We start from the raw sequence: 24,361 nt of genomic DNA on the forward strand, positions 1-24,361 counted from the left end.
AGAAGCCCCAACTTCAATAGTACCTAAACCACAGCTTTCGCTCCTCTCATATTTGAGGCGATGGTGGGAAGGCAAATTTCACCTGTAAGAGAATCTGATAGGAGTCTCTCTCTCCTTGCATTGTGGCCAGGCTCGGGGTCCTTCCGAGTTCCATCCCCTTTACTCCACGCAGGTCGCCGCACTCGCCGCCTCTTCCACACCTGGGTCGCCGTGGGTTGCGCACTTGGGCCCGCCTTGACCCCACCTTGCCTCCCCCTTCTCCAGCGCTGGCCCTGGAAGGTGACTCGTGCCTGGCTTGGAGGCAGCCAGGACCGCAGAAGCCTAAGGACACGAGAAAAGGGCACAAACACCTTCTGCGATCCGCTCTCACGCGTTAGAGGCACAAACCGAGCTCTAGCTAACCTCACTCCAGCTCATCGCGAGGGGAATAACAGGGGTGGGGGGCGCGTCGCAGGGCCCTCTTCTGCCTAGCCACGCGTGGCGAAATTTCCGGCGCTCCGGCCAGCGAGGACACAGGATGCGCACCGCAGGCGGTCGGCTCCAGAGCCTGAGCCGGGAGCTACTGCATGTTCTCCAATCGCTCCCCGAAGGGAGAAGGAAATCGCCTCTTTTGCTCTCTGCCTGCGATGCCGAGGGATCTGGGAGCCGGGCCCGACTGGATAGGAATCTCGGGCCTGGGGATCCCCGGCGGCACCGGCTGCGGCAGCTCCTCTGCGGCGAGGGTTAACAGAGGTCCCTGCGGTGGCTTCCTTTCGTTGGCCCGGGAACGTGTATACCGCGCCCGCAGGATGTTCGCTGGCTGGGCTGGGCAGTCAGGAAACATGAGAAGGCCTCGCTATTCCTGTTCCCGGGCCGCGCGCGCCGGTCCGGGTAAATAAAGCCGCGACGCTGGCGGTGGCGGCGGTGAGCGCGCCGGAGCCCGCGCGGAAAACATGCGGCGGGGATGGGAGCACGTCTAGCCTCGACGCGGGAGAGCCAGCCGCTCTGCCGCCGGCCGCGGGCCCCACCGCGACAGGTACAGACCCGGCCGCGCCGTCCCCGCGCAGGGCCGCGGGAAGGGAGGCTCCCTCCCCTCTTCAGCAGCCCCTTCCCTCTGCGCCCTGCGCTTTGAGCTCCCGGCCCTTCCCCCACCTCCCTCTGAGGTCCTTCGGGGACGCGCCGGGGAGGGGGGTGGGAGGGGGGGTGGAGGCGGCCGAGGCTGGCTGGAGGGTCTGCGAGAAGTCGGAAAGCCCACCTGGTTGCGCCCCCTTTGCTTAAAATTGTTCGCGGGGGTTGGGCGAGGCGGATCCGAAGGGAGGGCTCTCCCCAAGCCACAGTGGAGTGAATCTGGGTAAGTGGGGAAGCGCGGGATCCGAGAGGCGGCAATGGGGACCGCGCGGGGCCCCCCGGGGAGGGTTAGGAGAGGCAGTTCACACGACCCCTGACGTCGGGGACCCAGCTCTCGGCCCTTTGCCGCGCTGGGATCTGTAGTGGGGACCTACGGGCTTGGGGCAGCGGAGAGGGTCGGCAAGGCGAACCTCGCGGCGCAATGGCCAGGGAAAACACGCCGTCGCACACAGAGGGACAGTGCTGAGGTGGGGACAGACCGCGGGCCAGGAACGAGTGTGCTTCCCAAACAGAGCAGCCTGGACGCAAATCGCTAAGCGCACAGATTGTAAAAGAAAAACAAGGCGCTTCCGGATAGGGGAACGTGGGCTGCGAGCGCGAATGTCCGCTTTCCCCGCTGCTCGCTGAGGCTGTCTGAACCCCAGACGTACCTGTGTGCGCGGGAGGGCTCGGCCCTGCCGTACAACCGGCAGCCGGCAGAGGTCTGACTCCACCTCTCCACGAACACTGCCCGCAAGCTGAAGTTTAACCGTTGCGGTCACGACCCTAAACATCGCGCGTGGCCGCTGCTGCGGTGGCCCGAGGGCGGGGCGGGGGCGTTGGCGAGCGTGGGCAACCGGCGTGTGTGCCTGGGGGTGGTGGGCGGGACGGGGTGAGGGGACGCGGATCGCGAAGCGGGGGCGGCTCGGAAGCCACGCGAGCTGTACCCTCCTCCTCACCAGGCGCGAGGCGAGGAGGTGCGGCGGCCAGGGGCGGCTGCGCGCCTCCGGGCAGCCACCCGGCTGCTCCCGGGCGGCGCAGACCGGCCCGCGAGGCTCACGCGCGGCGGGCAGAGGCTCCGAGCGGTCTCGACCAGGGAGGTGAGCTACGGACTTTTTTCCGCAGGCTCTATGGAGCGCGGACCGCGACGCTTTCCCCCCGCTCTTTTAACACCTTTTGCAACTTCTGCAATGGTTCCCCGAGACCCCAGAAAGGGGCCGGGGGGAAAGGACTCCGAGCTCGCGGCTCGCGCCCGCGCTGCGGAAAAGGGCAGCGCTGACAACCAGCTCTGGAGGGCCGGGACTCAGGCGCCTTTGACCTGCCCGAACCCTGCGCATCCGGAGCAGCGGGAGGGGTGGCAGGAACCTCGAGGGAGGGCCGCTTAACTCCCTGAAGCCACTTAACTTTCTATCTGTGGAATCTGCTAACTTTCCCTGCCCTCACCGCCCCCCCCCCCCCACCCCAGGAGCTGCAGCTGGAAAAAAAAAAAAAAAGGACGCAGAGGTTTCAGCCAAACCACCCAGGATCTAGCAAACAAGCAAATCCCTGAAATCCTGTTATGCACTGGGACTCATTAACTGGGGCTGGCTGATGCGGTCGTTCGTGTTACCCCCAATTTTTCCTTTCTTCCAACCCTTCCTGACGAGCCCGAGTGGGAGCTCTGGGAGGTTTTAGTCTCCGATTCTGATTGAATAATCACGCACGGCCCCGCGTTGTCCTCCCACGCTTTCCGGAGTGTGCTTCATCCAGATTAAAACCAACTCTGGAAGGCTTGTTTAGGAATCACTTTCCTTTGTCAGGCGGGTAAACTGTTTCTGGCTGACATTCCTTGCGGGCTGGGAAGCCGGGGCAGAGAGGAGGGTGGGTACCAGTCCCGGGAGTGTTCGGGGGCGGTGACCCGGGTTACCGGGGAGCGATGTAACCAGGTAGGGGAAGGCGGGAGTCCCCGGGTTCAGGTGCCGCGGCGTCGCTCCTCCCCTGGGCTCCGCAGCCCCGCGCCAAGGCCAGCTTCGGACTCGGGACGCTCCGGAGTATGAGCACTCTCAGCGAGTAATGTGATTCATCTTTATCTCCTAGAACCTGAGCCCTGCGGAGCTCCTGGCGGCCCGGTCCCAAGGCGCTGCGGCCGCGCCGCGCGCCCCTGCCTGCCCGCGCCATGAACACGATCGTCTTTAACAAGCTCAGCGGCGCGGTGCTTTTTGAGGACCGCGGGGCTCCGGAGCGGGATCGGGGCGGCCGGCCCTACGGCGGCGTCCTGGACAGTCCTCACGCTCGCCCCGAAGTGGGCATTACGGACGGCCCGCCCCTCAAGGACAACCTGGGCCTGAGACACCGGAGGACCGGGTAAGCTCACTCTCCCGGGGCCCCTGCCCGCCGGCTGCCGGGAGAGGTGGGGACAGAGAAACGGCGCGTTGGTGGCAACCCGGGCCTGCGGGTCAGGGGCCCAGAGTTTCCTGGGAGGACAGGTCTCCGCCACCCGGTTTCACGCACTCTACTTTTAAGATACTAGTTCTAAGTATGGGGGTGGGGTGGGGGATCGATTCGTCAGAATAGCTCAAAAGAGGCTCGCTGGAAACGGAGGTCACCTGAAAGCGCCCCTGGGTGCTCCCGAAGCCTGGACCTCAGGGATGGGGGTGGGGGTGGGGGTGACTGCCCCTCTCCGGACCGCGATGCAGTTGTGCGGCTGAGGATGAGGCAGATAGGCCTGCTGGGGATGCACGAGCACCGGGCAGGGTCAGGCAGTAGGGGCTCCCCCGGTCAGGCCAGCCCCGCGGGCTTCCGCATCTTGTGTCACGTCAGGGCCTTGCATCCGCCAAGGTGTTGGGAAGGTCGACTCTGCGCAGGACGCCCAGGATGCGTGCGCGGCTCGGCGGAGCCCGCCGCGAGCCCGGAGGGTGGGTGCCGCGGGCCTGGGTTTCGGTTTAGCCGGCTGAGGGCTGCGGGCGGGGTGGGAGGCGCGCAAGAGCTCGCAGGCCGCCAGCTGCTCCGGTGCAGAGGCCGTCTGCGGCCCCGCCACGTCCGGGCGACTCCGGGAGCGCCCCGCGGGGTGGGGCGGCGGGGGAGGGGCGGCGGGCGGCCGTGCTGGCCGGTCCATCTGAGAGATTGCATCAGCTGCTTGTTCTGCTGCTTTGACTGTTAGTGAAGTAGAGATCGGGTTTCGTCAAAATGTTACTACCAGTCCTCACGGATGGAATTGGATTTCAAAGAGTTTAAAGAGGCAAAAGCCCTGGAGGTTGCGGCGCAGGCGCGCGTGCTCGCGGAGCGGCCAGAACGCGCGGGCGGCGGCGCGGCGACCCCTCCCGGAGCCGCAGAGGAGCGCAGGGCCCAGCGCCCCGGCCCGTTCTCCCTCCTTGGAAAAAAGCTCTTCCTGAGGTCTTTTTACTTTAGCAGGTGGGACAGACCTGTCCATACTTTTAAGCTCTTCCTTATGTCGTGAAAAGTCCCCAACAGTGTTTTGGGTTACTTGTTTATTTTTTCCGGTTCAGCATCTTTCCTCCACAAACCCTTTCTTGGACACTTTCCCCTTTACTCAGAGGATCCAAGGATACAGGGAGATTTTGCAGAGGAACAAGGGCAGGGGCCGGCCATCACCTTCTCGCTTTATTCCCACCGTCCAGTGGCGACCTTTGACCACAGACGACGGGAAGCCCCAGCGGCGGGCTTGAATCCCTGAAAGAACTTTCTTGGAGAGTGTACACGGCCGGCAAGGCCTGGGCCCCTGGCGGGGACAGCCCTGCTGAGCAGATCTGACCACCTAATCCTCCAGCCTCTGGCTTCAGGATCTCCCCTCTCCACCCCCACCCCCTTTCAGTATAAAGCTGGTGGCCTTGTCCTGTGACTCCCTGGCCATCCTCCCTCTGGCACCGCCAATGCCTCCTCCACGTCCGCGCGCGTGGGACAGGGGTCCATGCAGGCTGAGACGCGTGCAGACACGACCCCCGGGGTCGCAGAGGAGGGCGCGGCTCACAGCCCCTCCTCTCCCGCTGTCTCAGGGCCCGGCAGAACGGCGGGAAGGTGCGGCACAAGCGGCAGGCCCTGCAGGACATGGCGCGGCCCCTGAAGCAGTGGTTGTACAAGCACCGCGACAACCCGTATCCCACCAAGACCGAGAAGATTCTCCTGGCGCTCGGCTCGCAGATGACGCTCGTGCAGGTAATCGGGGCCACGAGCCCCTGCCCCTCTCTTGGTGCGGCCGGGGCGCAGGCCGCCCTTCTCCTCCCCGCTGCTGGGAAAGGACGGGCCGAGATCGGCCGGTCGGGATGCTCCTCCGGCCTGTGGATGATGCGAGGCGGCACAGGGCAGAGTTCTAATGCGGGAAGAGCCTCCGGGTTTCCTCCCATCTTATCTCTGTTTGGTCCAGGAGGGATTGTGTGGTGTTCGTTAAGGAGGACAGTGAAAAGTCAAGTGCAGACTTAGGAGGAGGTGTCCGGATTCTATACAAGTATAGATGGCTACGGATGGGACTACTAGTCCCGCGGTGATTTTCAAACTTGTGTACGCGTCAGACTCCCACCCGGAGTTTGTAGTAGTCCTTGGGCGAGGACGATAATTTGCATTCTAACAAGTTCTTGGGGTGATGCTGAAGCTGCTGGCCCGACACCACACTTTGAAAACCAGGCAGAAAGACACCCCACATCAGGGCCCCATGTTGGTCAAGTACAGGATAACTTTTAAATTAACCATTCCTGACAGAGCTAGGAGGTAGATTGGAAAGGCAAGAAGTGGATTTGGGATTTTCTCTTCTTTTTCTTCTTTTTTGCTAAATGACACCCAGAGCATTAGCTAGAATCCACACAGTTTTGCCGCTGTTAATCTTTCTACTCAGGATAAGAAGAGGCAGATTTCAAATGGTAGGGTTACTTGATCAAGTGTAGAGAAAGCGTGTGAGTTTGTTGCCAATCTAGTGAATTACATTGGACAAGTTTTTCCCCTCCATAACCGTATCACAAGCTTGGGGAAATAGGTAGAGCACTTATCAGCATTTTGTAGATGATGTAATCAAGGCAGGAAGAAGTTGTGTTCCTAGGGGTAGGGAAGGCCTGGAAATAATGTAATTCTATATCAAGTGCTCTTTCCATCACACAAGTTTTCTTTCATAAATGTAGTAAGATAAACTTTTATGCATCAAACAAAGCATTTAACTGAGAAAAAAAGGAGGAGGAGGAGGCGCTAAATGAGCCAAGAAATCTCATGCATTATAGTAGCACTGCATCACTGCATGGTGAAATTTTGGTCATTCCATGAAAGCTATAGTGAGAACCCCCAAATAAAAGGGAATATTTAACTATTAGATAACAAAGATTTCTTTCCAGAGTGTAAGATTGTCCTTTTAGGAATTACTAGAAAGTTTGACAAAGCATGAAAATTGAGTTGTATTCAGCCTTATTAAAACTGTAATATGCATTTTCTGCTTATTTTCAGAGTATGATTGTAGAGAAAAACATCTGTTTTGCTTTATATTAACAGGCAATAGTATTAATAGTGATTTGCTGCAGCACTGGAGGGGAAAATTAATTTAGTGTTCTTGGCTTAATATATGTTTAACATAAAACTATGATTTTTTATTTTAACATAAACTAGTGATGTTCAAAATTAGTTTTTAAATAAATTATTCCAATCAGAACAACTTGACTTAAGAAAACAAATGCATGTGTTCAGATTTCAGTTTAAACTGGTATGTTATTTATTTTGAAAATATACTACTTTATAGAGCTGTATGAATATTTCACTCTGATGTCAACAGTAAAGCATTAGATTATTGATTATATAGTTCCATATTTAATACTTGCCATTCTTTCAGATAGAAAGCAAAAAATGTTTATGACTTAGGACATTTTAAAACATGAAATGTATTTGTCATTAGCAGAGACGTTTAAATTTTTATGTGCAATAGTTTTTTGAGCTGCAATAGAAATAGTTATTTTTTAATACAAAATCAAATTGTTTTCTATCTAAAATGGTCATTCAAATGCAGTTAATTCTTTTTGTGTTAAGATCTTGGTAAAACTATTGCATTTTTCTAATTTACATGAAGTTTTTATTCAATGTATGAAAACTTTTGCCATTATTTTTTCTATTACACTATAGTCTTCAGAAAATAAAATGCACACAAATATGTAATTTTTAAATGGGGCAGAGATACTTGTTTATAATTATAATTGATACCCATTTAATGATTTCAAGTTTTATAGTAAATGAAGTTAGTTTCTAAAACAACTAAAGTGATAAATGGAAAAATTCAAAATGTATAGAATGACCAAGGGACCCTTATATAGCATTCAGTTTGGATCTAGTTATTCTCAATTAGGCACAATGGAATGTCTATCAAAGAAAAATATATTTATGAATATAAATATAAGTCAAACATGTATTAAACATCCAAAGCAAATTTTGACTCTGTGGAAACCAAATAAATTATATCAATGCCTTTTACTTCTGGGGGGAAAATGTCAAGCTGTGATCTGAATAAAGCTTTTTGAGCCCTGGAAATTAGACTTGTTTCAGGAGTCAGGTTCTCACATTGAATCAATTTCTCCTATTCACTCAAGTCATCATGTCTTATCCATCTTCATCTTCCCATTTCACCCCAGTCCAGTACTTTCCATGTAGTAAACTGTTCATACGTGTTTGAATAGGTTTTAATTGGGGAATACTGCTGGAATCACCATGTGACTTGCCCAGACATATTTCTGAAGACTGGAGAATGTTTTGAAATCAGAGGAAGATATTCTGGTTTGAAAATTTATGTCATTGTAGGAAATACATGGAGAGCAGCAGAAAATGAATGAATTATATTTAATGATATATGCTGGTTCTACAGAACAAGCATGTAACTGACATTATTTTCGGTTTATCTAGAAATATGTCATATTTTATGGCTATAGACAAATATGGAATTTTTCCTTTATTTCTGGCTCCAGACTATATTTTTTGTTTATTATAATACTTCTTGTCTCTGCTTCTCCTAATTTATATTAAGTTGTCAGCATAGTTATTTATTCATTATCTATAAGAGTGTCATATTTTTGAAAGTTTCTTTTACACTCAATATTTCCCTTTTGGTTGTGTGGTCAAACTCTCAAACTTTTCATAAGAAGTGCTTTTGCCTTATTTTGCTACTCTGAAAGCTATAAAACCTGATCAGTCATCTCCATTAAGCCTAGAAACAAAAAGCTGAAACTTTAATGGAGGGAATGTTTTAGGATCACATAAGTTACTTTTTCCAATAAATAGAAGCTCTAAAGAACATTAAACAAGACTACATTTTGTTCATCCCTGGAAGATGAAGCAGAGAGAGGTATTTATGCAAACTTCATCTTTTTCTACCCACTAGACTTGTCAACTTGTCTTAATTAGTTATAACTGTGTTATTAATCTGCTATCTTCCTAATAAGATATAAGGATTTTTATAAAAAATTAACAGGAAGATGATTTGTGTACGTGTTTTGACTTTAACCAACCAAAACAATTCCATTGTGCTTATTTCCTATGACTGACTATTGTTCAAACATTGTAAAAATACACTCTCTACTCTCAAAATATAAACAACTTTATTGTGGAATAACAAGTATGTGATTGGGGTTTTGTGTTATTGTAGGATGTGGAGCTTACCCAGGCAATAACTGACTCTGAAGAAGTTTTTCAAAGAAGGGCAAATGGGGGCTGTACCTGGTTTCAATATTTCCCATTGCTTATGCATGTATATTTAAAAAATATTTTTTTCTGGATTATAAGAGTGAAATGATTTTTTTTTTCAGATAACAATACAGAGTGCAATGCAAGTAGAGTTTGAGATTGTATTTAGTGATTGGATGTTAATGCTCCCTTCACTTAACTGAAGTGAAGTGAAGTGAATTGAAAGTCACTCAGTCATGTTCGACTCTTTGCGACCCCATGGCCTGTACAGTCCATGGAATTCTCCAGGCCAGGATACTGGGGTGGGTAGCCTTTCCCTTCTCCAGGGGATCTTCCCAACCCAGTGAGAGAGAACCCAGGACTCCCACATTGCAGGTAGATTCTTTACCAGCTGAGCCACGAGGGAAGCCCAACAACACTGGAGTGGATAGCCTATCCCTTCTCCAGCAGATCTTCCCGACCCAGGAATCAAACCAGGGTCTCCTGCATTGCAGGGAGATTCTTTACCAACTGAGCTGTCAGGGAAGCCATACACTTATAGTAGACTTTCCAAATTCTTGTCATATAGTCATGTATCATTTGGTGAAATCTGCTATATTATAAGATTTTGCCTCCATGTTGACATAGCTTTTGCTTAATATTGAATGTGTCTGCTGAGATATGTATGCAGTTATCAACTGCAAGGCTTATGGCTAATGTTAAATTTTCAAAACAATCTCAGATTGGTCCTGCATTCTTTTTTTTTTTTAGACATTCTGGGTCTTTGTTGCTGTGCATGGGCTTTCTCTAGTTGTGGTGAGCAGGAGCTATTCTCTATTTGTGGTGCACAGGCTTCTCTTTACAGTGGTTTATCTTGTTTGAGAGCACAGGCTCTAGGGTACTCTGGCTTCAGTAGTTGCCATGTATGGTCTTAGTTACCTTGAGACAAGTGGGATCTTCCTGGACCAGGGATTGAACCCACGTCCCCTGTATTGGCAGGCAGATTTCTTAACCACTGGACCACCAGGGAAGTCCTCTTCAAATAGGAAAAGGAGTACATCAAGGCTGTATGTTGTCACCCTGCTTATTTAACTTATATGCAGAGTACATCATGAGAAACGCTGGACTGGAAGAAGCACAAGCTGGAATCAAGATTGCCAGAAGAAATATCAATAACCTCAGATATGCAGATGACACCACCCTTATAGCAGAAAGTGAAGAGGAACTAAAGAGCCTCTTGATGAAAGTGAAAGAGGAGAGTGAAAAAGTTGGCTTAAAGCTCAACATTCAGAAAATGAAGATCATGGCATCTGGTCCCATCACCTCATGGGAAATAGATGGGGAAACAGTGGAAACAGTGTCAGACTTTATTTTGGGGGGCTCCAAAATCACTGCAGATGGTGATTGCAGCCATGAAATTAAAAGATGCTTACTCCTTGGAAGGAAAGTTATGACCAACCTAGATAGCATATTCAAAACAGAGACATTACTTTGTCAACAAAGGTCTGCCTAGTCAAGGCTATGGTTTTTCCAGTGGTCATGTATGGATGTGAAAGTTGGACTGTGAAGAAAGCTGAGCACCGAAGAATTGATGCTTTTGAACTGTGGTGTTGGAGAAGACTCTTGAGAGTCCCTTGGACTGCAAGGAGATCCAACCAGTCCATCGAAAGGAGATCAGCCCTGGGATTTCTTTGGAAGGAATGATGCCAAAGCTGAAGCTCCGATATTTTGGCCGCCTCATGCTAAGAGTTGACTCATTGGAAAAGACTCTGATGCTGGGAGGGATTGGGGGCAGGAGGAGAAGGGAACGACAGAGGATGAGATGGCTGGATGGCATCACCGACTCGATGGACATGAGTTTGGGTGAACTCTGGGAGTTGGTGATGGACAGGGAGGCCTGGCATGCTGCAATTCATAGGGTTGCAAAGAGTTGGACACAACTGAGCGACTGAACTGAGAACTAACTACATGATGTAAAAATGAGGTGTTCAATATTTCAGTAGAGTGACTGCTTCTACTGCAGCTGCTACTGCTAAATCGCTTCAGTCATGTCCAACTCTGTGGACCCCATAGAGGGCAGCCCACCAGGCTCCCCTGTCCCTGGGATTCTCCAGGCAAGAACACTGGAGTGGGTTGCCATTTCCTTCTCCAGTGCATGAAAGTGAAAAGTGAAAGTGAAGATGCTCAGTCGTGTCCAACTCCCAGCGACCCCATGGACTGCAGCCCACCAGGCTCCTCCGTCCATGGGATTTTCCAGAGCTGGCAAGGACGTCAGGAACCATGAAATTCTGAAAAGTTGAATGACTTATCTAAACTCACACAGCCTGTTTATGGCAAAGTCAAAAAAGGAAACCAGGGCTCTTTCTGCTACACTACAGTTGGAGGATGAAAGTGAAATAGCTCAGTCGTGTCCGACTCTTTGCGACCCCATGGACTGTAGCCCACCAGGCTCCTCCATCCATGGGATTCTCCAGGCAAGAATACTGGAATGAGTTGCCATTTCCTTCTCCAGGGAATCTTCCCGACCCAGGGATCGAACCAGGTCTCCCACATTTCAGGCAGACGCACCAGGGAATCTCTGACCCACCAAGGAAGCCCAGGAAATGAATGAGGATTTGAGTATGATTGAGTATGATTTAAGTAATTAAGTATCATTTAAGTAATTAAATCATAACAGTGCATCATCACTTTAATTTGATGGCGGTTTGTAAGATCCATTCATGTAGGCAGAAAGTTCATGTGGGCAGATAAGGAAGTTCAAAAAATAATGTTCTAAATGTTCCAGTTAGTACTGACGAGGACATGGACGAACATTTTGGCCATGACCTGGAGAATTGAGAGAGGTTTGAGAAAAAATTGACCAGGCATTTCATACCTCCATAGTGCAGGTTCACCCAGGTGCCATTATCAATCTCTTCACTGCTAGTCCTTCTGTGTGTGTAGGGGACGAAGTTTATTCATTCCTAACACTTAACACCATGGCATACAAGACCTTCTCAGTGTGTATTTGTTGAATGAATAGCCCCAGGAGTTTTCTGTTTGTAGAGGCTGGAGGAGATGGAGAATTTGAAGTCGGGCTAAAGCCATAGTAATAATAGCACAGTTTGGCAGGAAGAGTGGTTGGTGGTGTCCAAGGCTTCTGAAATGCCATGGTGAGGTAATTACACCACTGCTCATAAATTTGAGGACAATCATCATTGCTTAAGACACAAAGGTAGGTTAACATTGAACATATGTATATTATATATGAATTGAATATATGTATTATGTATGATATGGTTTGTGTGTATATAAACTGGGATAGACTACCTTGTTTTACCCATGGGGGGAAAAAGAAAATGAGTTACAGATTTTTTTTAAAAGTAGGATTCACCACAGGTTCATTCAATAATTAACACTTGAGTAATGCGCCAAAAAAAAAAAGTGTATTTATAGACTAAGTATTAAAAAAAAAAAAGAAAGAAATTCCAGAGCAAGTACCACCACACAAACCATTAATATACTGTGGGATCATGTTATAGAAAAAATTGACAGAAAGACATAATCTTCTTCCCGCATTTCATCCTTTTAAAGGCAAATATTGGCTTTTCAGGTTTTTAATATCTATATATTTGGATGAGAACATGATATTTAAAAAGAAATGTCAAGTGTCATTTTAGCCTCTAGAAATTGTGGCCAGCTCTTTGCAAAATTGTGTCCAGCTCTTTGCAACCCCATGGACTGTTGTCTGCCAGGCTCCTCTGTCCAAGGGTTTTTCCAGGCAAGAATACCAGAGTGGGTAACCATTCCCTTCTCGGGGGATCTTCCCGACCCAGGGATTGAACCCAGGTCTCCTGCATTGCAGGCAGATTCTTTACCATCTGAGCCACCAGGGAAGCCAATGGGACTAACTGTATTTTACAGTATTCATTTCTTTGCCATCACCTATTTAGAAGCACTTAATTTTTAGCTTAAAGCTGGGTGTTATTTGCCTTTTTCTTTCTCTGGTTGTGTGATTGCTCTCTCTCTGCTTTGCCAGTTGCTACCTCCTTAATTGCTAGAGGTTTCCAGGGTTTGTTCCTTGACTCTCTTTTCATTCTATCTACTGTCACAACCTCAGCTCTCACTTCTGTGCATTTGACCCAAATCTGATCTTCCTTGCCCTTGAATCTCAGATGGCCTCTTTATTTTCTCACTGGCACATTTCACCTGTATGCTCTTCTGGTACCTCCAGCTAAACGTTCCCAGACCAAACCCATCATTTCACCCTCAAACAATTCTTCCTTCCTCAGAATGGCACTGTCTTCTCTTCTTACATAAGTTTGATAACTCAAGGGCATCTCTAATTCTTCCCTCTTATTTACCTCCCATAATGTCTCTGTAATTTGATTTCTGTTGTTCCAAGTCTGTACTGGAAACATACTTCTCCCCCCCATTGTCCCTGACATATTCCTTCAAAGTCTAGTTTCACGAACTCTAGAGTCACATGAAAGTAACCCCTCCTTCTGTTTCACTGCTGTAACATTTTATTTTAATGCATCTTAAGCCAATTACCTTCTTTCCTATATTAGAATTATTTTTTTGAATTATAGTTGATTTACAATGTGTTAATTATTGCTGTACACCAAAGTGATTCTGTTATAGACATATATATGTATTCTGTTTATATGTTACAGACATGTATATATATATTCTGTTTATATGTTACAGACATATACGTATTCCATTATAGACATAAATATATGTATTCCTTGATTCTGTGTTTATTTCATTGTTTTGTTCACATGTCATTTTTTGGGTTCACCATATAAGTGATATCATATGGTATTTGTCTTTCTTTTTCTGACTTTTTTCACTTAGTTTGATTATCTCTGGGTCCATCCATGTGGTTGCAAATGGCATTTTTCTTTTTTATGGCTGAGTAATATTCCATTGTGTAAATGTACTATATCTTCCTTATCCATTTCTCTGTTGATGGACATTTAAGTTGTTTCCATGTCTTGGCAATAGTGAATAGATTTTAGAGTTATCTATGTATTCTCCTACCTCTCTTACTAGCCTCAAAATTTTAGGGCAAAGTCCTTTAATATGTTTTTATTCCCAGGATATAGCTAGTGTTCAGTCTGTACAGTGAGGGCTTAGCACATTTGTTGAATGAATGAATGAACAGATATTAATTCCAGTACTGTTATGTCTGAGAATATGTAATGATCAGAGATTATAAGAGAGGCTTAGGTCCTTTCTGGGAAAGTAACTGTATGATGGATAATTTTTTATGTTGTGTTAACTGAGAAATAAAACCTTTTTAGGTGTCAAATTGGTTTGCTAATGCAAGACGTCGGCTTAAGAATACTGTTCGACAGCCGGATTTAAGCTGGGCCTTAAGAATAAAATTGTACAACAAGTATGTTCAAGGGAATGCTGAGCGGCTCAGTGTGAGCAGTGATGACTCCTGTTCTGAAGGTTTGTTGATATTTTTATCTTGGTTTCTTTTCTCTGCCTCTGTAAGGAGTCATTCACCTCAATTCCTATTTCTAAGGTCGATCCCACAAAACATAATGTGTCATAATGGTTCTTTTTTATTGCACAGGGTAACTTGACTTTTATAATACTATAAATGACCAACCAGATTATGGCTGTTTCCTCTTGTTCATAGATTTATCATGTGTCAGAATAACATTTTCTGTGACGTTTATTAACATTAAAATACCAAAGGGAGAAATTACTTAGATTCCTGCTTTTCTTTGCCTAAAAATTAATCTTAAATATCAAAGATAACTTTACATACTTTAAATATTCTTCCTATATGTATATTTTAAATCATTAAATATAACAGGTGGGTGTCTGGGGAAAAGTACGTGTAAGAACTACCTAGTGGTATTTTCCTTCTTAGATGGAGAAAACCCTCCACGAAACCACATGAATGACGGAGGCTATAGTAATCCAGTTCACCATCCCGTGATTAAAAGTGAGAGCTCAGTCATAAAGGCTGGAGTACGGCCAGAGTCACGAGCCAGTGAGGACTACGTATCGCCCCCCAAATACAAGAGCAGCTTGTTGAATCGTTACCTTAACGACTCTTTGAGACACGTCATGGTCACAAATGCGGCCATGATGGGAAAGACAAGGCAAAGAAACCATTCGGGATCTTTTAGTTCCAATGAGTTTGAGGAAGAGTTGGTATCTCCCTCGTCGTCAGAAACGGAAGGCAACTTTGTCTACCGCACAGGTAAGTCTGTGCTTTTCGTGATAACCTTGTTTAAGCAGAATGAAGGCTGCAGCAGATGGCCTTCTTTCTACAGGTGTCAAGACATAATTTTTATAGCCTGCGTATCAGATTTGCACATATGGCCCATAATTCAATTTGAAACCTTTCATTTTGTTCTTCATTAGCAAATATGCTTATTAGCAGATGATGGTCTACTGGGAAGTTTTCATCCTCAATGAAGATCTTCAATCTTAGCAATAAACATACTTAGAGGAGATAAATGTTGGCTTTAAGAGCAAATTATAATGGAGGAATGTCCCAGATCGTAACTAGCCATGCGAATATTTTGCATTCTATCTTTTCTCTTAAATTATTTGATTGCTTATATTGATGGAAAATGAATATAAACTAGCATGGGTGGCAAGATGTTTGTGAAGGAAAAATGCCTTAAATTGCTTTGGAAATCTTACTTTTAATTCTGAAAAGCACAGGTAGGGCTGGTAAATAGCTTTGAAATCTTTTACTTTTAGTTCAGAAAAAATGAATCAATTTCTACCTGTCCTCAGCTTTCAGATGGAGTGGCAAGCTTGGTAAAATTTTCTGTCTTGACTTCAGTTCCCCCAGAGCTTTGCATGTAAAGAGTGTTTGAGCAAGTTTGCTTCAGGACAAAGGATTGTGGGTGCCCTATATCTGGTACAGGTAGAGTCCACGTCCTGAAAATGCCAGGCAGTGAGATTTAGAAATGCTCCCCCGTGAATTAACTTCGGGAAGCGTGGAGTCCAGCTGTATTATGTCACAGATAAGAAAGCCCAGACGAGGAACAGACAGCTAATGACTCTTCTATAGATCAGCAGTGCAGCTGAGCCTGCACCAGAGGTCCGAGGAGTGTAATTACTGCTAGACTGCTGTTACTCTTATTGTTACACATGTTGTCACCAGTCAGTAATTGAATATTTGTGATATACTAGGTTCTATGCTAAATACTATGCCTGTACTACTACCCGGAGTCCTTAGAATATCAAGAAGCCTGATATATAAACAATAGAGCTTTATAAAGACATTTAAAGTTGGTGTGCTGAATATATCCTTAAGGTTATTTAGTCATAAATCTGATTTTCAAGTGTCTATAAATATGTACAAGATACACTATCTATGAGGATTCAGAAGATGTTGCAATACATATTTGATGACTTAATCCCATTTTCCGTTTGTATCTCCAAATCTGACAATGAAAACATCTCCAGATGCTCAGAAATACATAGGCTTGTAAGTAATAATTGTGTCTAGGAAGAAGTAAAACATACAATAAAAGGTAATTTAGCCAAAAACAAAAAAGTTCAAACTATCTGTTAATACCTAACTGGTGTGGCCAGACCAGAACTTATAATTCAGAATGTTTATTTTCAGAAAAAGGAAAAAAAAAATCAAGTCATTCAAGTACAGATAATTGATAAAGGAATAAACAGAAAACAAAAAATGGTAAAATAAAGACTGAAAAACAGATAAATAAATCAAGAGTTGACTCTTTGAAGTCAGTAGTAAAAGAAATAAGCAAAAATTAACTCAAATTAAAGTTGGAAGTGATAAAGAGGATATAGCAATCAACATATTTTTGATTAAAATAATATTTTAAAAACTTATTATAAAGTACTATACACAATCGTTTGACAATATACTGTATGCAAATGTATGGATGGAGTGAATTGCTATTATCCACATGAATTGTTAATTCATAGTAAGAAAACTTTTAAATGACTGCTAATGCAGGAAAAATTAAGGTTTTTAGTAAACTCAGTTCCCAAATGCTTGATAAAGCCATTGGATTTCTTTTTTAAACTTTAAAGAAATAATTAATTCTTATGCTTTATATATGTTTCTGGAACATATAAAAACATGGGAAGTATCTCAATTTTTAAAAATGTAAATGTTTTCCTAACCTCAAACCAGATTAAGACAGCATAAAGTCAAAATTTTTATTTGTGGTACTGATACTGACTATGAAACAACATGGGAAATATTGATAATCATCTAATGTTAAGTGGAAAAATTTTAATTGAGGATGCCCTGAACATGCCAAGTGTGTATGGACAAGACAAGAAAGATAAAAACAATAAAAATTACAGTTGAATGAGGTGGGATAATTGAGATCTGTTCTTTAAAAACTTTTTTTCTTTTTCCTCGTAAATTTATGTTGCCCAGTAAAAACAAGGTCATGTGCCTGTGAAATTTCCCCAGCGTGTGTGGGTCTTCTGAAAATGCAAGCTCTTTTCAAAGGTGACAAAATTTAAAATCAGAGAGGGACTAACATCCTGTACAGTCGATGCTTTTCAAAGTGAAATAGCCTGGCCATTTATTTTTATTAAAGCATTCCAGATGCACTTGGTTCAGGTTATGGACTATTCATTTGCCAAATTCTATTTTTAAATAAAAACCTATCTTTTAGTTATGCAAGCAATGAGATCACAGCCTAGACACATAAGCTTCTGGTTTCTCATGCATGGGTATAAGCTTTAAAAGAACAGAATAAAATTGTAGAGTTTGTGGATGGAAAATGAAGCAAGAGGGGTTGGTCTAAGACTGGTCTACTAAATTTCAAAACACCAAATGACTGTCTTCTGTGAAAACTGACAATGTTGCTGCAGTTGTCGCTGGGTTAGCAGTCATGCATGAGTAGTAGAACAGGGAATTTCAATAAATACTTTCTGAGAAACTGCTTTGGTTTTCCCTGGCACACAGGCTTGTTCTGAATTTCTTCAGTTCTTTCTGATTGTATCTTTTTTCCTCACCTTAACAGCAAACTTCTAAGACTGCTATTAAACACCCATTCTTCCACCCTAGTTCTATAGGAGTAGATGACCTACTCAGAAGAGATCACCTTTAAATACAATTTATTGATTTATCTGTGCTTAGAAATTGTATCCATTTCTTCCACCCATTTTTGTAAGACAGCTGCAATCTCATGATGCATTTCATTAAATATACGGAGGCAAAAAGCCAAGTGAAAGAAAGAGTTGGTTTTTGGAAGAGCCATCACTGAATTTCGTTTCCCTTGTTAAATTCTAGGAGGGAGAAGTCTGGAAGATCATAAAGCAGTAATCCTAATTGAAGATATTACTAGACACCATCCAAGTAGATACAAACATGTTTTTTTTAAATTTTATGTAGATATTAAATATTTCTCTGTAATCTTCAATCTACCACATCATGTAGGAATAAAAGATATTTTTTCAAGGGCATAGCAGGCTATCAATAAGTATTCTGATGGCTTCCCTGTTGGCTCTGCTGGTAAAGAACCCGCCTGCCAATGCAGAAGACAAAAGACACGCGGGTTTGATCCCTAGGTTGGAAATGTCCCCTGGAGAAGGAAGTGGCAACCCGCTCCAGTATTCTTGCCTGGAAAAGTCCATGGACAGAGGAACCTGGTGGGCTATACAGTTCATGGGGTCACAAAGAGTCAGACATGACTGAACTCTTTCTCTCTCTCTCTCTGTCTCTCTCTCTCTCACACACACACACACACATTCTGACAGCAGCAATCATAACATAGAATTGATCAGAATTATTAAGGTTATTCCTTCTAAATAGAATTAAGTAATATGCAAGGAAATCTAGGCACTCGGTCTCATCTGTTCAATGAAGCCATCTAAATTAAAATCACAGTCCTCTTCATCATGCTGGGTTAAGTGTTAGTTTCTCTGCTGTTGCTGCTGCTAAGTCGCTTCAGTCGCGTCTGACTCTGTGCGACCCTAGAGATGGCAGCCCACCAGGCTCCCCCGTCCCTGGGATTCTCCAGGCAAGAACACTGGAGTGGGTTGCCATTTCCTTCTCCAATACATGAAAGTGAAAAGTGAAAGTGAAGTCGCTCAGTCGTGCCCAACTCCTAGCCACCCCATGGACTGCAGCCTACCAGGCTCCTCCATCCATGGGGTTTTCCAGGCAAGAGAACTGGAGTGGGGTGCCATTCCAATGGTAATTTTCAGATATCGGATGGAGTAACTTCCCATTGCAAACTGCCCTCCAGGTCTCTAGTCCTTGGATGGGTCTGCTCTCAGAGACATCAGGATAAGGGCTGTAGCTTCATGCCCAGCTCCATTCCTCTTCACTCGGTAGTTGAGCTTCTCCAAATGGGACCATCTGTGAACATCTGTAGCATCTTCCAGAGGACGTCCTCGTAGAGCCTTTCCTAACTTGGATTTGAGTTTAATTTACCCTCCAAACCAAGCCTGTTAAATCTCCTTCAGTGAAGAAGAGAGGAGTCACTTCTAAGAAGTATGCTTGATGAGGGGAAGGACAGGCAAGTCTTGAAATAAAATGTGTGAACCTCCCTGCTCTGTCGCTGGCATGCAGACAAGTTCCTATCCTGCTGTTTCTTTTCACAGCTCACAAGTGATCAGCTTATAAATGGCTAGTACATGCTAATGATTACTCTCTGAGCCCCCCTGCCTCCCCAGTATGTAATTCATAAATTTACTCTGCTCCCTGAAGGCTGAATGTTTCAACTTTATCTTATTAAACTGCCTGAAATCCCTCTTAATTATACACATCTGGTATAGCAAAAACATACTGGTGGAGAGAACTCTTTTCTTTATTAGTGTGAATTAACCAGATTAGCTTTCCCTCCACTTGATGAAGGTGAATATCCCTGAAGCAGTGGAGATTTTGATGGAAAGAAGAAAGAAATCATTTATTTCGTAAACCAGACTCTTTGGGAGGAAATGTCCATTTGAATGGCCTGCAAAATGAGGGAACTAGGGATTTTGGTTACTGGGGAAAGACAAACAAAGCAGCAGAAAGTAAATCTGTGAGGACGCAAGGCTAAATGCCATTTCCAAATTTTGTTCTTGGCTAATGATGACCCCAGGAGGTGGGGAGTCGGGGTGGTGGTGGAGATGTTCTTTTTCGTTCTCTTCCTGCATACATGTGTACTTTAGAAATTAAGCTGGTATTTTTCATAGTGAAACATAGGGATGCTCATGGGTTGACTAAACCATTGGATTAACCTGGGATTTAACTGTAATCTATATAGCATAGTTTCTTTGGAGAAATGGCAGTCTCCGTTCTCAACTACTGACTTCACAGTGCACTTCTGGGACACAGTACGAGGTGTCCTTCAGGCATTCACATCACATACCAAAAACACTCCAGGCTCACCAGAGCCCTGGGTTTTATGCTGGGCTGCTTGTCGAAAACAGCATAGCTTAAATGAAGCAGAGGGAAAGATTTAAAGAACTGCCTAGCCAGATCTTTTTGAACACTGAATGACGACTCTTGATTTGTTTCATCAATTTCAGGTGTTTGGGGGGTAACTTAAAGAAAGCCGCATGGTTGCTGAGAGAAGGCTTTACTCTTAAGGATGGTGTGGGTTTCTGTGTCCATGCTATTTTCTCTCTGGAATTTTGTTGACCAGTAAGTCGACTTTGGATACTTTCATCTTCTTTTATTTCCCTTTTTATGCTTGTCACTTCCTTGTTTTTAGTGAAAGATTAAGCTCAGCCCTGTTGGATGATTCCAGACATTCTTTTCCTGGCATGCAAATGACTGTTGATGTGCTCCAGCAGAGAATAATAAAACCCTCTGTCACCAGCCCAGTTAGTGACATTTAAAGGATACTTGAAAGGTTATCCAATTTTTTTTTTTTCTGTCTTCTGTCTTTTACTACAATAATACCTCACCTATCAGATACCATCTGGAAATGAGGTTTTCCACCAAAGTGAAATTTCCAGATAGAAATTTCAGGACTGATTTTTAAAAAGATAGAATTTTCTGTTCCTCTGGACATAGAGGATGAGACACAGCCTGTGGATTGTGTCTCAGCATCCCCACATCTTCCCTAAACTCCTCCTCCTGTTGCTTTTTATATGCTTCCAGACTAAACTTGCTCCTGACACCTTTGAATAAAGAACAGTGTTTTCTGATAACCTTTTTTAAAAGGGGTCTTTCCTAATTACTTATGCCAGAGCAGTAACCTTTGAAATGAGACTTATAGAAATTCTGACCTTTGGGGAGGCTTGGGATAGAATTATAAAAATTTAAGCATGATATTATGAACACTGTAGATGTTTAAATGTTTATCAGTGATGATAATGGCAAAACACATTCACTTGGATTATTTCTGAAGTAGCACATTAGCTTGAGTTTTGAAAGTAAATTTTCTTCTTGCAAAATTTAGATGAAGCTGCTTAAATGTTCCATGTAATATTAAAAGGCTAAGAGATTCATGGCAGACAAAAATAGAAAAAGAGAACAAGCTTTGGCATAAGCAGTTTGGCATAAGCTCCTTCAGGGGTTAGTTTTTCATTCACTTTTCTTTGTTTGTTATTTGGTATTGTCAACTAAAAAAATACATAGTCACGACCTGAATGTAGAGTTGTTTTATTTGATGGGAATGTTTAGGACTCGAGCCCATTTCAGTAGCTCTGAGAAAACTACTCCAAGGAGGCAGGAGGGATGTCAGACTATATACAAGTTTTCAACGAAGGGAACAGGCCATCTGAACATCAAAACTCAGGCATAAGTTATGGAGCTTACTATGCGTGCGAAGATGCAAGCCTCTGGGCTCACTGAATTCATTCCTTTCATATATGCGCCTCATGTGTCTGGATCAGTCCTGTTTCCTTCTTCACCTTGCTTCTTTCATTTCCCCAGCCCCTTAGCAATCCCTGTGGTGGCTGGCAGCATCCGGTGGATCGCAGTTTTGGGAGGCCTCATTCACATTTGAAGGCCAGAAATCACTGATGTCTGTGACATTTCTCATTTATTGGCATGGCAGGAGATATTTTCATTTCACGGTATCATGTGAGAGCCTGAAAAAGTCTATGTGCAGATGTTAAGACTTAGCAACCCCATTCAACAACTTGGTTTACAAACAAATTGAAAATACATAGCAGCTTCATTTAGAAAATGTGCACCTTTTTTAGGGCTGTGTTGGATCCTGACTATGTTTTTGTCTTTTTATATTGTTTTCTCCAAGTGGAGCCTTAGAATGATGGCAACATTGTTTTCAAATTTGTATGACTGTAGAGAGACGGCTTCCTGGAGTGCAGCTGTATGGTTTCTCTCCTTTCGTGCTGATGCTCACCGATTTGTGTATATTAAAAGCCCTCGAATGCCCTGAAATAGTATTTTATTCCTTTTTATTGTCCCCCTAGCACTTAATACAGTGTGTCTCACGTATTTGCTCTGGAACTCTTTTCTTAAGTGAATAAGTTAGTGTTTTCATGATTTCGTCTGTCTGCCTCTTAAATCACCAAAGACATTGTAATGTACGTATGTACATGTCGATCTGTGTCTGTGAACATGACAAGGGAAAGAAAATGGTCCCAAATATGTTTAAATGGGTTTAAAAAAGAGGCAAACGCAGAGAAAGTTAAAACTGGTGGGAAAAAACTAAACAGAATGAAGCTTAGAACTACGAGATGTTTGAGAGAGTTGAAATAAAAACTTAGTATAAAATGAAATGAAACCAATTTTCAAGTTAAAAGAGTGACTTTCAGGAAAATGTAAGGACGATAAATGGAAGGGTTTAGCAGTTTAAAAAAATCCACTGAAGAATAAAAATGTGTAGCAGACAGGCAAATAGAAAAGGAACTTTTATGGATTTGACTTCATTAAGTAATGATATCTGTTGTCTACTCATCTAGGTCGTCATGTGGGTGAGATTTAAGAAACAGTGCAGATTTAGATCCAGTGATTTAAACTCTTCTGTCCCATTCACTGTCAGGGTTGACGTGACTTCTTCGGCCTTTTAAGAATGACTGTTTCTAATCCTAAGGTGAAATTGGAGAAAGTCTTTGCAGAAATTTTAGATTTTCTCTGTCTTCCACATGTAAGAATATAGATCTCATACATTTTTACCTATTTTCCTGTTAAAAACAAGTTTATCAGTGTTACCTTTTGATTCTGTGGGGGTATCCCTATATTTTGGCAGGACTGTCTCCTGGCATTCCATCTATGGTAATTGATTTTCTGACACTCTGTGCATTTCAGACGCTGTAGTGGTCAGTCACACCTGGTGTAGTTTCATAGAAGTGCTGGTTCATGTCACTGCATTTAATACTGTGTCAGTGTTTCCATTAAGAGACTCTTTTCATTCCCTAGGGCTTCTAAATAAGTCATAAAAACTCAAGCCAAACTCAAAGCTGGCATAAAAGGACCTTTTTCCCCCTTCTTCTGTGTATAAGGAATATAAGTGCCTAACTCCTGCTAATTCTAAATTTAGTCAGGTTTGTAAACTCTTTACACACTGACAAGACCAAATAAGATCTGTTGACACCTCTCCAGCTTGGGACTGAGAAAGATGTCAAAAAGTTTTTACTGTCTGTGAAAATAACAAGACATTCTGTTTAATGAACATGGAAGTGGTTTCTTTTTTTTTTTTCTTTCTTTCTCTTTTGGTGAGTCACAGTTAGTTTTTCCCTTCTGCCTCCCGACTTTGTTTCTAAAATTAAACAGGTATTTTTCTATGTCAAAATTTGTCTTGTTGATGTAACAGAATTTTTACTCAGAATAAATACGTGTTTTCTTCTAGCCCAGAATTTGGGTACTTTTAAATTTTGTTCTTGTTTTCTATTAGACATTATATTATCTATAATTGTGGTTTTTGAGGAAGAAAAGTAATAATAATTTTGTTCACTTTGTTCAATTTTTTTCACATTTGAATTGTTCATGGTTTTTAGTTTAAATGAAGGATGGCATGTTTAAATGGCAGCTGTGTAATGAACCTTTCCTTTCTTCATTACCCAATTTGTCTTATTTTCATTTTGCTAAAGAGGAAAATGGTCAAGGATTTTTATAAATTCAGCAGTGAACTTTAAAGAGTCTTCCAGTTCAATCCCTTAACTTGCAGATTAGGACATTGCTTTGGGTTCTACGCTGAGCATTGAAATGGTTGAGGTTTTGTATGCAGGTGGTTGCGTTGCTTGGAAATGTGATCCTGATCATTGGTACCGTAAGTCTATTGTTTTTGGCAATTTCAATTAATTGAATTTTATTTTTAAAATCATGTCGTTAGTGTTGAACTTTTCAGAATTTAGGATAGATGGTTGTTCATTTTTAGAAAACTCATGCTTTTTGATAGCTTAGGTCTCTTATTGCTGCCTTCCTTTCCCTGATTCTTTTTTTTAAAAATTTATTTATTTACGTTTGGCTGTATTGGGTCTTCGTGGCTGTGAGAGCTTTCTCAAGTTGTGGCAAGAGGGGCTGTTCTTTGTCACGGTGCACAGGCTTTTCATTGCAGTGGGTTTTCTTCTGGAGCACAGGCTCTAGGCACACGGGCTTCAATCAGAAGCTTGTCTGTTTTAATGGCTGCAGTGGAAAGGTCTTCACACGTGTTGGTAGATGGTAGACTGTAATGGACATCTGGTACCTAGGGTTTATGCTGTGTTGCTCCGAGAAGAGAAATGGTTTGCAGAAGATCTTTAGTGGTCCCTGCTGTGGGCAGAAGTCTCTTGGTGTGTGTGTGTGTGTCTGTGTGTC

At 44.0% G+C, this 24,361-nt stretch overlaps 1 protein-coding gene across 5 annotated transcripts in view; it reads left to right on the forward strand.

Annotated features, from left to right (window-relative positions):
- The window catches only part of MKX (mohawk homeobox), a 69,351-nt gene continuing 45,303 nt past the window's right edge, over positions 314-24,361 (forward strand). For 2 of the 5 annotated variants that reach the window (XM_018057217.1, XM_018057221.1), the window contains exons 1-5: positions 314-1,015; positions 3,163-3,429; positions 5,079-5,238; positions 13,989-14,142; positions 14,573-14,908. In XM_018057217.1, the coding sequence (XP_017912706.1) occupies positions 3,242-3,429; positions 5,079-5,238; positions 13,989-14,142; positions 14,573-14,908 (838 nt within the window). In that variant the 5' untranslated portion in view covers positions 314-1,015; positions 3,163-3,241. Of the gene's footprint in view, positions 1,016-1,173; positions 1,331-2,060; positions 2,187-2,889; positions 2,947-3,162; positions 3,430-5,078; positions 5,239-13,988; positions 14,143-14,572; positions 14,909-24,361 lie in introns of those variants that run through there. The other 3 variants (XM_018057219.1, XM_018057218.1, XM_018057220.1) reach the window with 3 other exon arrangements.

This window comes from Capra hircus, chromosome 13, assembly GCF_001704415.2.
Source record: "Capra hircus breed San Clemente chromosome 13, ASM170441v1, whole genome shotgun sequence".
NCBI lineage: Eukaryota > Metazoa > Chordata > Mammalia > Artiodactyla > Bovidae > Capra > Capra hircus.